At 35.1% G+C, this 14,261-nt stretch overlaps 1 protein-coding gene across 2 annotated transcripts in view; it reads right to left on the bottom strand.

The window, feature by feature from the left end:
* Positions 1-14,261, bottom strand: part of Ascc3 (activating signal cointegrator 1 complex subunit 3) — a 267,615-nt gene that overhangs the window by 118,261 nt on the left and 135,093 nt on the right. For both annotated transcript variants that reach the window (XM_031347189.1, XM_031347190.1), the window contains 5 exons: positions 5,190-5,410; positions 3,542-3,627; positions 1,753-1,919; positions 964-1,109; positions 725-845 (listed from right to left, as the gene is read on the bottom strand). In XM_031347189.1, coding sequence (XP_031203049.1) covers positions 725-845; positions 964-1,109; positions 1,753-1,919; positions 3,542-3,627; positions 5,190-5,410 — 741 coding nt within the window. The remainder of the gene's footprint in view (positions 1-724; positions 846-963; positions 1,110-1,752; positions 1,920-3,541; positions 3,628-5,189; positions 5,411-14,261) is intronic.

The following is a 14,261-nucleotide window of genomic DNA, read 5'->3' on the forward strand; positions in this document are numbered from 1 at the left end:
TTTTGGAGGTTATTTTTAATTGATACAATAAATATTCCTTCTGTAGTCTAAATAAAACATGTTTCCTACACCTCTCCTATTTGCTTAATTAGTTAGAAAATGAAAGATGAAAAACAAAACATGAAACCTACAGAATTTTTAAAAGTATCGAGTTGTACAAGTTGCTTTAAATTAAGATTTATTTTTATTTTATATTTATGAGTGTTTGCCTACATGGATGTGTCTGTGGACACCACTTGAATACCAGGTACTTGCAGAGGCTAGCGACATCAGATGGACTGGAACGAGAGTTACATGTGTTTGTAATCTGCCACAAGGTACTGGGAATTGAGCCTTGGTCCTCAGCAAGACCAGTAGGTAATCTTAACTGAACTGTCTGTATTTTCTGTTAAAAGTTAATGTTGCTCTTATTTATCATGTGTTTATGGTATTAACATATAACACCTTATGTGTCTAATATTAAGAATCATAAATTTCATAAAATATGTATATAATTCTGTTGTAATGCCATTTTGATTGATGAAATACCTCTAATTCTTCACACACAATTCAGTAAGTACTTATGTTCCTCAATGGGTGATGAAGATAGCTTTTGGTTGTATCTGTGGGATCATTATTATCATTATTATTTTCTTTCATAGAAAGTGGAATGATTTGCAATATATTTAATAGCTATCATCTATACAGACTGCTTATTAATTCATTACAGAATCTTGATGCTCACCCTGAAATGCAGGCTTGTTCATACTAGCCATGCGTGGGCAGTAATGTTGTCCTGGGAAACCTTGAATGTGAACTTCCAGTGGAACTGGACGAACTGATGGTCGAAAGTTAAACAAACCCATCTGGTAAACATGAAAAAGAAATCACTTACAATTTTTATATTGAAAGATGCATCACGACTTTATAGAGGTAAGTATAAAAACAACTGCTGAAAAACTAATTTATCACTCTTGCTTATACCTGTTTAATGTTGAGCCAGTCAGCAAGGTCCCTAGCATTAGCCAATGCAGTGGACAGTCCAACTATTCTAACAGGCTTTTCTGTGTGTGATGAGATAAAGTTTGTTCGAGATACAATGACTTCTAAAACTGGGCCTCTCTCCTCCCCTAGGAATTAAAAATAATAAAGATTAATCATTTAATAAATTCATGTGGGCACAAACTCAGAGTATAAACATTCCTTTAAAGAGCAGAGGGAGGAAACTACTGTATGAACAAACAGAGGAACTGAAATCAACGTGTCAAAGAGTTGTTTGTACTTCAGTGTCCATAATATTATTATCAACAATAGTCAAATAATGGCTAAGTGTCCACTCACAGACAAATAAAACAAATGTTGTAGACAACGAAATATTATGGAACAATAAACAGAATGAAATCCTGTCAGTTATATTATTGATGAACCAGATGACATTAAGTTAAAAGAAATGAGCTGCACACTGACAGACAAATTTGCATCTTCTAGTAAAGAAACAAAGAGAAAACAGAGTTTGACAGGGGTGAGAGTGGTTTGATGGGGGATGAGGAAACTGATATGGGAAAGATCTTAGCTTCAGTTAGACAGAGGAGTAGGTCTAATGTGCTAGAGTTGGTGACAAATATTTTGACATGGTTTAATCATTACATACTGTATACAAATAAAGCATAACATTGTACTTCAAGAACATATGCAATTACTTGTCATTGATATTATAGTAATAAAATAATGGTAAGTTTTATAAAACTATATTTTCAACTGAGTGATACCTACCTAGCAGATGGATCTCATCTATGATGAGAATGTTGACCTGCTGAACATAGCTCCTATTCTGCCAGCTTCGACTGACTCCGTCCCACTTTTCTGGTGTAGTGACAATAAGGTCAGCCTGAGCAATGGATTTCATGTCTGGAGTTACATCCCCAGTTAGTTCAATAACTCTACAGAAAAATGAAATTGATCCTCAGGAAACATATAACCTTAGACAGACTAAAATATCTCTCTATTGAAGTAAAATTTTATAATGCTTAAAATTATGTTATCTACTTTCACTTGAAATTTTCTGAAATGTAACAGTTGCATTAACATGGAAAGGCACACAATAAAGGATATGTAAACACACAGAAATTCAAATCAATTATATGTAACACATAGATGATTTAAGTGTCAAGCTTTGCTTAAATACACATAAAACAATTTGTTATTTTATAAAGCTGATGAGAAATCTCTTGTCCATACAGTGAAATAAACAAATATCTTATTATTCTCTTATTCCCCGCTTTCTTTTTCTTTTCTTTTCATTATCTTTAATCTTTTTTTACAATCCACTTGTTATCCTCCTCCCAGTCCGCCCTCCAACAGTTACTCATCCCATTTCTCCTCATGTTGCCCATGCTAATATTGAACTTAGTATGTAGCTAAGGATGAACCTGCACTATTGTCCTTCCTTCCAAAGAGTATAGTGAGGTGCCACCACATATGACACTTTTTTAAAAATTCTGTTTACATAGGGTGATATTTTGTTAGAGCATTAATTAAAATAGCATTCTTTGGAAGGTTACTTCAATTTCTTACATTGAAAATTTCTATAGGTAACAGAGAAAAACTCAAATTCACTGGGATATGAACAAGATCAGAAAGGCCAACTAAATGCCACCTTTCTCAGTGGGGGTGGGGAGGAAGTATCTCAGCTTCACAGTAAAAAAAAGGTTACCCATGAAAGTGTAGAAGAGGTATGGACGAAAGGCACAGATAAATCTGGAGGTATTTGTAAATTTTCAGAAATTACTGAACAATCTGTACATCTAAATTCAGACTCAACTCATAAAAAAGAATAAAAGGGAAAGGAAAGGCTTGCTCCTCTAATACTAATGTTCCCACCGCCTCTACTTAATTCTTTAATGTCTTGAGTGTTACATTTTACATATTATACTTAATATGTCATGTATCCATAGCTGAAGCAATTTACAGTGAACAGTCCTACAGCCATTGTTTCATATTTTGAAGCAAGCATATATTCAATTCTTTTTCTTTTTTCAATTTCTAGAGTTGTTGGTTCATTCAGTACCTCGTGGTCATTCATTTTAAAGATATTGAAAATTTTGCATTTTACATGTGTACCATTTTAGTGCACTATTAGCCACTCAAGTTTTTAGCAGTGTTGCTGGTAAACAATGCTGCAATCACCGGTCTTGAGAAGCAATTAAATATTAACATAACAGTGTTTTTCAAAGACCTGTTTTTTCATGAGTAAAAATTACATGCAAAATGCTTTTGAAGTAGTTTCTGGAAGTTATTCTCAATCATACCAAAGAAAAATAGATAATTTATTTTTAGAATAAAGGTATTATGGAAAAGATAACATGCTATATCAAAGTATTCATATTAAGTAATTAAATGATTACATTTTTAGACTTAAGATGGAAAACTGATATAAGTCTAATACTAAACTTTTAAGTAAAATATGAAAATCACGGAGATCATCAAGCACATTTATGTAGTTTTTAAGTTTCTTAGTCCCTTACACACTTCAAAGCCTATTTTAATCAAAATAAGAACTTACTTTTTACCAAGTTTTTCTTCTATTCTAATTTTCCAATCATCCATTCTTTCACGTACTAGAGCTTTAAGGGGTGCAATATATACTGCCTTAAAAGAGAACAGAGACAAAAGGACTCATAATAATAGCATCTTCAAATAAGAAATACAAAAGTTTGTCAAAATGGAACAATGCAGATTTAAAGGTTTCCTTTAACAATGAATATTGCATTGTTAAATTAATGAAGAGAAAATCATTAACTTTATTTATATAAAATAAGACAATTAGGTATCATAAACATCCTCCTAAAAAAGGACACATGTTCTTTTAGAGTATTTTAAAAAATCAGATATTTTATGATTATATTAGAGTATAACATAAAGCAAACACACAATTATAAAAGAATACACTATATAAGAACAGAGTTCTAAGAATACAAAACGTTTTTCTATATTTGGTATGGAATTTACATGAGCTTCATGGAGTACCTGAGAAAAGTTAGTCAATAACTCTGAAGTTTAGAAGAGAAAACTGGCTGTTTAAGCTTAGTGCGGACTCCTGACAGTCATACATGTTAGCTGCTTTACCTTTTGGAAAATACAACAAGCTGGCCTTTGAGAATCTGAACAAAATGTAAAGTATTACGTATCCCAAATCTCTGTTTTTAATATCCTGCAATGCAGTTGAGCTGTTCAAGTGTACAATGTGTTCTTTATGGGTCAATAACCAACTAACAGATTGAAAAGCAGGAGAGTAAAGTTATGCAAAAAAGACAAGGCACTTGATTGGAAAATCCTCAAAAATGGAAATTGAACATTTCTGAAATCACAATCTAAAAGTATTTCTACTTTCATTGTGAAAAATGCACATAATTTAAAGACAACCCTAAAGACTACATTATGTTTATGAAGTCAAAGCAATAGTACTGACAAGTTCAGTGTCAGGAAATTCCTGTTCCCCTTGTTTTTCTTTTGTATCTTTCTGGTTTCATACTGCCGACACCATGGAAGCTGAGAACAATGATGGTTATGAGGGTTGGATGTAGGGAATGAGAGATTCTGTTCAAAAGTTTGACATTTTACTTACGCACCATCCATAAATTCTATAGACCTTATTACAGCAGGAGTTAAACCTGCTGTTCTAAATACTAGATATTTCCTAAGATTATACAGGAAGTGTTCCTAACACAGAACAAGTATTTGAAGTGAATATATACATTATCATGACTGCTGTCATCATTTCATAATGCCTATGTACCCTAAAACATCACGTATATATTTCAAATACAATTCATTAAAATAAAGAAGCTATTTGGGGAAATAATTAACAATATAATAGCACTTAGAACAATGTGGAATACCTCTGCATATTTCCTTCATATAGCAAAGTTACTCTTAAAGCAGTAGCTAGCATTCCCTTCCTATCCAAAGGATTTAACTGTGGGTTTCTGTGTGTCTTCTTTCCATGAGTATGAAGCAAGCATCTTCTCACAGACCTACCAAGGAGTTGTAAATATAACAGGGGAAATGGAATTTATTCGAATACTGATGAGGCTCCTTAGGAAATTCTCTGCCAGTAAATAATCTCTCTGGGTTCTGACAATATATTTAGTACATTTTGAGAATAAGACTGTCTTCCTAGATCAACTATAAACATGACTCTACGAACTGACCTTTGAAGTGGGATACTTGTTGAAGACTCTGAAAATGGCTAGTTCAGCTGCAACTGTCTTTCCTGATCCAGTGGGGGCTCCAAGCAGGACATTACAGTCTGTGTGATACAGCGTGTGGAATATCTGTGTCTGGACGGGGTTGAAGTGGCTGAAGTTATACAGAGCTTCATATGCTTTGCTCCCCAAAGCTGTGACTGGTAAAGGTTGAAGGTCCAATAATTCTGAAAAACACAACAAGTACTGCTGTAAAAATCACTAGTCACAGCATTGGATACTGTATTTCAAACAAAAAGAATCTTTAATTCACGCCAGTAACATCTTTTTACCCATTTACTACATCATAGTGGAATGCTGAATGCTCTTCTAGAAAGATCTTGTGAAGCAACTGGGTATTTTTCTATCAACTGGAATAAAACTTAAACACAAGATCATGAGAGTACTCATGTTATAGAACAAAACTAGATCTACTTTAATGCTTAAATAAAACAAAATACTACCTACAAACTTTAAGTACTATAAAGTTCACCAACAAATTAATTATGATCTGTTGAACACTGGCCAGATAAGAATAGTTGAATAAACCATTGCTATACCTAACGAGAACTTAGGAAACTGTAATGCAGAAAATAACTAAAAGAACAAAATTTACCATGAGAAAACCTTCAAAGGAAATAGATTTAGTCCTCTTTCATCACATGGACTAGAGATCCAAGGAATTAAAAGTTAAAATAATTTAGAGAGATAGTTACATGTGTTACTTCATAAACCCTAAGTATCAAGACTTCATATTTTCCCATTTTCCAGAAATCTATCAGTTAAAACACTGGAATTACTATCATGATTGTTACATGGGTAATGTTTATTTCAAGTTTACATAAGACTGAATTCTGGGAAAGGAGATATTGTATGACATGTAAATAAAGAAAACATCTAATAAAAAAAAGATGAGACCAAAGTTGCATACCAATGAGATGAATATACTTATTTATGTTTATATAAAGAATTAAATCTTGGCTAAATAAAAAAAAACTTTAGCAAGAAGACATAATAAACTTTAATTGGAGGAAAAGTTGATGAGAGAAGGGGAACTGAGGGGAGGGACTAGGAGAACAGAGAGGGTATAAACAGTGGTTGGTATGCAAAAATCAATCAATCAAATAAAAAAGAAAAAGAAAGCAAAGGGGAAAAACAGTTAAAAAAAATAACATATGGTTTTTAACATAATTTTCGATTTAAAAGGTCTACCAAAAAGATAAGAAATCTAAGTGGGATCCAAGCACAAGGAGAGGTCCCAAGGCCTGACACTATTATGGAGGCTATGGAGTGCTCACAAAAAGGGACCTAGCATGACTGCCCTCCGAAAGATCCAACAAACAGCTGAAAGAGTCAGATGCTTATATTTGCACCTAACAATGGACAGAAGCTGCTGACCCCTGTGGTTGAATTAGGGAAAAGCTCGAAGAAGCTGAGGAGAAGGGTGACCCTGTAGGAAGACCAGCAGTCTCAATTAATCAGGACCCCTGAGATCTCTCAGATACTGGAACATCAACCAGGCAGCATACACCAGCTGATATGAGGCTCCCAACACATATACAGTAGAGGAGTGCCAGGTCTGTGTTGGGTCAGAGAAGATCCACCTAACCCTCAAGACACTGGAGTTTAGCCCCAGGGAGTTTAGGGGTCTGGTGGGATGGGGTAGGGGGTGGTGGCATCTTCATGGAAACGGGCGTGGGGAGGAGGTATGGCATGTGGAACAGTCAGAGGGTGGATATGGAGGGGAAAAAAATCTGGAGTTTAAAATTAAAAAAAAAAACATATCAAAGGTACATTAAAAGGAATGATTGGAAACTGATAAGCTCAAATACTAATGAGCAGCCTTCAAGTTCACACATACATTCTTATGGACAGGCCATATACTATATAGAATTCCAGTTTCAAGTCATGGATTTCTGTTGTCCAAAACTGCTATCAATGTAGTTTAATATTTAATATTTTTAAAAGATTAAAATTTGTGATGGGAAGATAGTTCAGATGGTCCAAGCAGCTGCTGGTCTTCCTGAAGAGGTCAGTTAAGTTACCAGCATCCACGCTGGGAAGCTACAACTCTTTCTAACTCCACCTTTATGTTACTTGCAGAATTTTTTTGTGGTTTCCATGGTTACCACAAGAACATGGCATAGATGGGAGAGGTACCCACATATACATAATAAAGACAGTAAAAATATGAGATAGAATTTATCCTGGAGCCCAGGAATGCAGATTCAGGTGTCCCTAATTGTGTTCCCAGTGGTATCAGTCCCATGAAGTTTTCATTTTAAGATGACAAAGGAAATGGTAAAGTCAGGTACTATGTAGTACATCCAGGTGGAACCACTGATTGGGAAAAATCTCTGCTCTAGGCCTCCCATGCTATCTGATGAAATTTTGAACTTTTAGGGTTATGGAAGCCAGGAGTCAGCTCATAATTTCCAAAAGGATTTTCTTGATCATCAAAAGGATATTATGCCATACCCATAGGTGGGCAGCAAAATATACAGCTATTTAAGGGCCTAATATAGCCCTATATAGTTTTACCCTGGACCTGAAACTCTTGCTCTCCAACATCACTGATATAGCAGGCGATCATCTCTGTAGACTATTTAGTGTGATGCAATAAGACTTCAGGAGACTAAGTTAATTTGTTTCATGAAACCTGTGGATAAAATACTTCTGAGTACTAAATGGACATCAGTAACATATCTGTATTAAAAAAAAAAAAAGAGGGGATTCATTCTGTTACTCTATTCAATATCAGTATCATATTGTGAAGTTCATAATTCATTACTTTGTTTTTAGGTAGTAAATTATATTATTTTGAAGTAATCTGGACTTTAAAATAAAAAAAATATCAAAGGTACATTAAAAGGATTGATTAGTACTGACGTCATATAAACAGCAACTCCTTTCCTTTGAAATATACCTCATCTACCAATTCTAATCACCCCCTAATAGGCAATGACAAACATAGCTGTATATTTTTATTTTTGTTTACTTTTGAGGTTTTTTATTTATTCAATTTCCATCCTGCTCATGCACCACTCCCAACTCTCCTCTTCCGTCAGTCCGACCCTTACAAGTCTCTCTTCCCATTAACCTGCCCTCTCCTCTGCAGAGAAGGGGAAGCCTCCCTTGTGTATGTACCAACCTCGCCTGGGCTATCCAGTAGTCACAGGCCTAAGGGCATCCTCTCCCACAGAGGCATCAACCAGGCAGTCTAGTTATGGGAAGGAAACCCACAGACCTACAGATACTTGATTTTTTAACAAAGAAACCAAAACCATATAAAGAGAAAAAAAGGATCCTCAATAAATCATTCTGGTCTAACTAAATGCCTGCATATAGAAGTATCCAAATAGACATGTATTTACACACAAAACTCTAGTCCAAGTGCATCAAAGGCCTCAACATAAAACCAAACACACTAAATCTAATAAAAAGAAATTGGGATACTGCCTTGAATTCACTAATATAGGAGACAAATTCCTGAACAGAACACCAATAACTCAGGGGCCAAGACAAAAAAATTAATATATGGAAATTCCTGAAGGTTAAGAGCTTTCTGCAAGGCTAAGGACACTATCAATAGGACAAAACAGCAGCCTACAGAATGGAAAAAGATCTTTACCTTCCCTATACCCAACAGAGGAGTAATATCTATAATATATAAGTAACTCAAGAAATTAGACACCAACATAACTATATTATCAAATTTTAAAATGAGATACAGAGCTAAATAGATAATTCTCAATAGAGGAACCTGTAACGGCCAGGAAGCACCTAAAGAAATGTTCAATGTCCTAATTATCAGGGAAATACAGATCAAAATGATGACGAGATTCTATCTTACACCCATCAGAATGGCTAAGATCAAAAATTCAATTGACAGCACACCTTACCGAGGGTGAGGAGCAAGGAGAAAACTCCTCCACTGCTGGTGAGACTATAAACTTTGTACAACCACTTTAGAAATCAATTTTGCAGTGTCTCAAGAAATTTGGAATAGTTCTACCCCAAGACCCAGAGACACCAGTCCTGGACATATATACCAAATGATGCCCCACTATATGAAAAGAGGACTAACTTAACTATGGTCATAACAGCCTTATTCTTAATAGTGAGAACCAAGAAACAACTTGGATGTCCCTCAACAAAAGAAAGGATAAAGAAAGTGTATTATATCTACAAAATGGATTATTATTCAGTTATTAAAGAAACCATGAAATTCACAGGATGGAACTACAAAATATTATCCTGTGAGAGGTAACCCAGACCCAAAAGGACATGCATAGTCTGTACTCACTTCTAAGTGGATATTAGCTATAACAAATAAGATAATGATGCTACAATCTACAGACTCATAGAAACTAAATAATACGGAGTACTCAAGGGACAATGTGTGAATCTCACTCAGAAGGAGAAGCTAAATAAGTGATTGCATTTTAATTACAAACTTTTTCATTCTCTTTCTTCCCTCCAAACACTTCATAAATGCCTCCCTGCTCCCCTCAAATTCATGCCTTCTACTTCATTAATTGTTATCATATTCACTCCTAAATACAGCATATATAATATATAATAAAACATAATAAACATTGTTATATATAATTTTAAAAAAAGACAAAAAGCCAATCTTTGATTACTACATGACTCTACTGCATGGTTAATCAAGAGCTATGTGCATGTTTTCTTTTTAGATTAGAACTGATTCAATTTTTTGTAAAATTGTAAATCAAGAAGAAAAAGGAGAAAAGAGAGAGAAAGGAACACAAGTTTGCAATGTCAAAACAATGCAGAGGTAGGTTTTAAAGAGTAGAAAATCAATCACTGTGCATGACAAGTTGGCGATTACTGTCTGTTCAATGCAGATACTATACTTCAGTGACTTTGATTGATTGATTTAAATTCAATAATATGATTACATATACAATGAGCCAAATATACCCAGGGATCATTGAATCATCTCTGTAAACTTTGAATATCAATTGAGATATCACAATGGTAAATTTTTGTTTTGAAAATGTAGTAAAAATGATATATTATATACATGAATTGATATCTGCTTGGTTGCTTAAGTGTGAAATGATTAAACATTAAAATATAAGAATAGGCTTTCTACCTCCATCTACACCTAGGAGGAACAGCGGATCCACAGCCATCTCTGCCCCTTTCCCCCAAGAAGAGAGCGTGCCTCCAGAGAGTGCTCCAAATCAGAGACTCAGTCTACATCTAGGAGGGACAGCAGACGCACAGCCCTCTCTGCTCCTTTCCCCCAAATGGAGAGCCTGTCTCCAGGGTTTGCTCTGACCCCAGGACTCAGGAGGGACAACTGATCCACAGCCCTCTGCACACAGGTCTTACAAGAGGAGAGCTGATCTCCCAGACATACAGATCCACAGCAGGAACAAGCTCCAGCCAGAGACAGAAAGAACATCTAACACCAGAGATCAACAGATGGCAAAAGGCAAACACAAGAATCTTACCAACAGAAACCAAGACTACTTGGCTTCACCAGAACTTAGTACTCCCAACACAGCAAGTCATGGATATCCCAAAACACCAGAAAAGCAAGATTTGGATCTAAAATCATATCTCACAATGATAATAGAGGAATTTAAGGACAGGTAAACAGGTTCAAGCCCTTAAAGAGGAAACACAAAAATCCCTTAAAGAATTGCAGGAAAGCACAACTAAGCAGGTGAAGGAATAGAAAATCATCCAGGATGTAAAAATGGAAGTAGAAACAGTTAAGAATTCATAGAGAGATAACTCTGGAGAAAGAAAACCTAGGAAAGAAATCAGGAGTCATAGATGTAAGCATCACCAACAAAATACAAGAGATAGAAAAGAGAATCTCAGGTGCAGAAGACACCATAGAAAACACTGACACAACAGTCAAAAAAAACAAAATGCAAAAAGTTCCTGACCCAAAACATCCAGGAAATCCAGGATACAATGAGAAGACCAAACCTAAGGATAATAGGTACAGAAGAGAGTGAAGACTTCCAACTTAAAGGGCCAGTAAATATCTTCAACAAAATTATAGAAGAAAATTTCCCTAACCTAAAGAAAGAGATGCCCATGAACATACAAGAAGCCTACAGAACTCCAAATAGATTGGAACAGAAAACAAATTCCTCCCATTACACAATAGTCAAAGTACCAAATGCACAAAACAAAGAAAGAATTTTAAAAGCAGTAAGGGAAAAAGCTCAAGTAACATATAAAGGCAGGCCTATCAGAATTACACCAGACTTCTTGCCAGAGACTATGAAAGCCAGAAGATCCTGGGTTGATTTCATACAGACCCTAAGAGAACAAAAATGCCAGCCCAGACTACTATACCCAGCAAAATTCTTAATTACCATAGATGGAGGAACCAAAGTATTCCATGACAAAACCAAATATACACAATATATTTCCACGAATCCAGAACTTCAAAGGGTAATAAATGGAAAACTTCAACACAAGGAGGGAAACTAAATCATAGAAAAACAAAAATGTAATCTTCCAACAAAACTAAAAGAAGATAGCCATATGAACAGAATACAAACTCTAACAACAAAAATAACAGGAAGCAACAATTATGTTTTCTTAATATCTATTAATATCAATGTACTCAATTCCCCAATAAAAAGACATAGACTATCAGATTGGGTATGTAAACATGACCTAACATTTTGTTGCATACATGAAACCCACCTCAGTGGCAAAGACAGACACTATCTCAGAATAAAAGGCTGGAAAACAATTTTCTAAGACAATGGTCCCAAAAAAAAAGCTGGAGTAGCCATTCTAATATTGAATAAAATCGACTTTCACCCTAAGGTGATCAAAAAGGATAAGGAGGGACACTTCATACTCATCAAAGGTATGATCTACAAAGATGAACTCTAAATTCTGAACCTCTGTGCTCCAAATCAAAGAGCATCTACATTCATAAAAGAAACTTTACTAAAGCTCAAAGCACACATTGCACCGCACACAATAATAGTGGGAGACTTCAACACCCCACTCTCTGCAATGGACAGATCAAGGAAAGAGAAACTAAACAAAGACACAGTGAGACTAACAGAAGTTATGAAACAGATGGATTTAACAGATAGCTATAGAACCTTTTATCCTAAAACAAAAAGAAAAAATTCTACCTACCCCAGAATTTACCATATAATTGGTCACAGATCAGGCCTCAACAGATACAAGAAGTTGAAATAATTCCTTGTATCCTATCAAATCACCATGGACTAAGGCTGCTCCTCAATAACAACATAAACAATAGAATGCACACATACACATGGAAGCTTAACAACACTTTACTCAATGGTAACTTGGTCAAGGAAGAAATAAAGAAATTAAAGACTTTCTAGTCTTTAATGACTTGAAAATGAAGCCACAACATATACAAACTTATGGGACACAATGAAAGCAGTCCTAAGAGGAAAACTAATAGCTTTAAGTGGCTCCAAAAAGAAACTGGAGAGAGCATACACCAGCAATTTGACAGCACATCTGAAAACTCTATAACAAAAAGAAGCAAATTCACCCAAGAGGAGGTGAAGGCAAGAAATAATCACTCAGGGCTGAAATCAATCAAAGGAAACAAAAAGAACTATAGAAAGAATCAACCAAACCAGGAGCTGGTTCTTTGACAAAATCAACAAAATAGATAAACCCTTAGCCAGACTAACTAGACGGCACAGAGACAATATCCTAATTAACAAGATCAGAAATGAAAAGGGAGACATAACCACAGACACTGAGGAAATCCAAAAAATCATGAGATCCTACTACAAAAGCTTATACTCAACAAAACAGGAAAACCTGGATGAAATGGACAATTTTCTAGACAGATACCAGGTACCAAAGTTAAATCAAGATCATATCAATGATCTAAACAGTTCCATATCTGCTAATGAAATAGAAACAGTCATTAATAGTCTCCCAACCATAAACAACCCAGGACCAGATGGGTTTAGTGCAGAGTTTTATCAGTCCTTCAAAGAAGACCTAATACCAATACTCATCAAACTATTCAACAAAATAGAAACTGAAGGCACTCTGCCCAATTAATTCTACGATGCCACAATTGCTCTGATACCTAAACCACACAAAGACCAAACAAAGAAAGTAAACTTCAGACCTATTTCCCTTATGAATATTGATGCAAAAATACTCAATAAAATTCTTGCAAACTGAATCCAAGAACACATCAAAACAATCATCCATCATGATCATCAAGTAGGCTTCATCCCAGGGATGCAGGGATGGTTCAATATATGGAAATCCATCAATGTAATTCACTATATAAACAAACGCAAAGAAAAAAAACCATATGATCATCTCACTAGATGCTGAGAAAGCATTTGACAAAATCCAACATCTCTTCATGATAAAAGTCTTGGAAAGATCAGGAATTCAAGGCCCATCCTTAAACATAGTAAAAGCAATATAAAGCAAACCAGTTGCCAACATCAAGCTAAATGAAGAGAAACTTGAATTAATCCCATTAAAATCAGAGACTAGACAAGGCTGCCCATTCTCTCCCTACCTATTCAATATTGTACTTGAAGTCCTAGCCAGAGCAATTAGACAACAAAAGGAGATCAAAGGGATACGAATTAGAAAGGAAGAAGTCTAATTATTACTATGTGCTGATGAAATCAGAAGCCTTCCTCTACACAAAGGATAAGCAGACGGAGAAAGAAATTAGGGAAACAACACCCTTCACAAAAGTCACAAATAATATAAAATACATTGGTGTGACTCTAAGCAAGTAAAAGATCTGTTTGACAAGAACTTCAAGTCTCTGAAGAAGGAAATTGAAGAAGATCTCAGAAGATGGAAAGATCTCCCATGCTCATGGATTGGCAGGATTAATATAGTAAAAATGGCCATCTTACCGAAGGCAATCTACAGATACAATGCAATCCCCATCAAAATTCCAACTCAATTCTTCTCAGACTTAGAAAGAACAATTTGCAAATTCATCTGTAATAACAAAAAACCCAGGAGAGCCAAAACTATTCTCAACAATAA

This window comes from Mastomys coucha, unplaced genomic scaffold (assembly GCF_008632895.1).
Source record: "Mastomys coucha isolate ucsf_1 unplaced genomic scaffold, UCSF_Mcou_1 pScaffold3, whole genome shotgun sequence".
Lineage (NCBI taxonomy): Eukaryota > Metazoa > Chordata > Mammalia > Rodentia > Muridae > Mastomys > Mastomys coucha.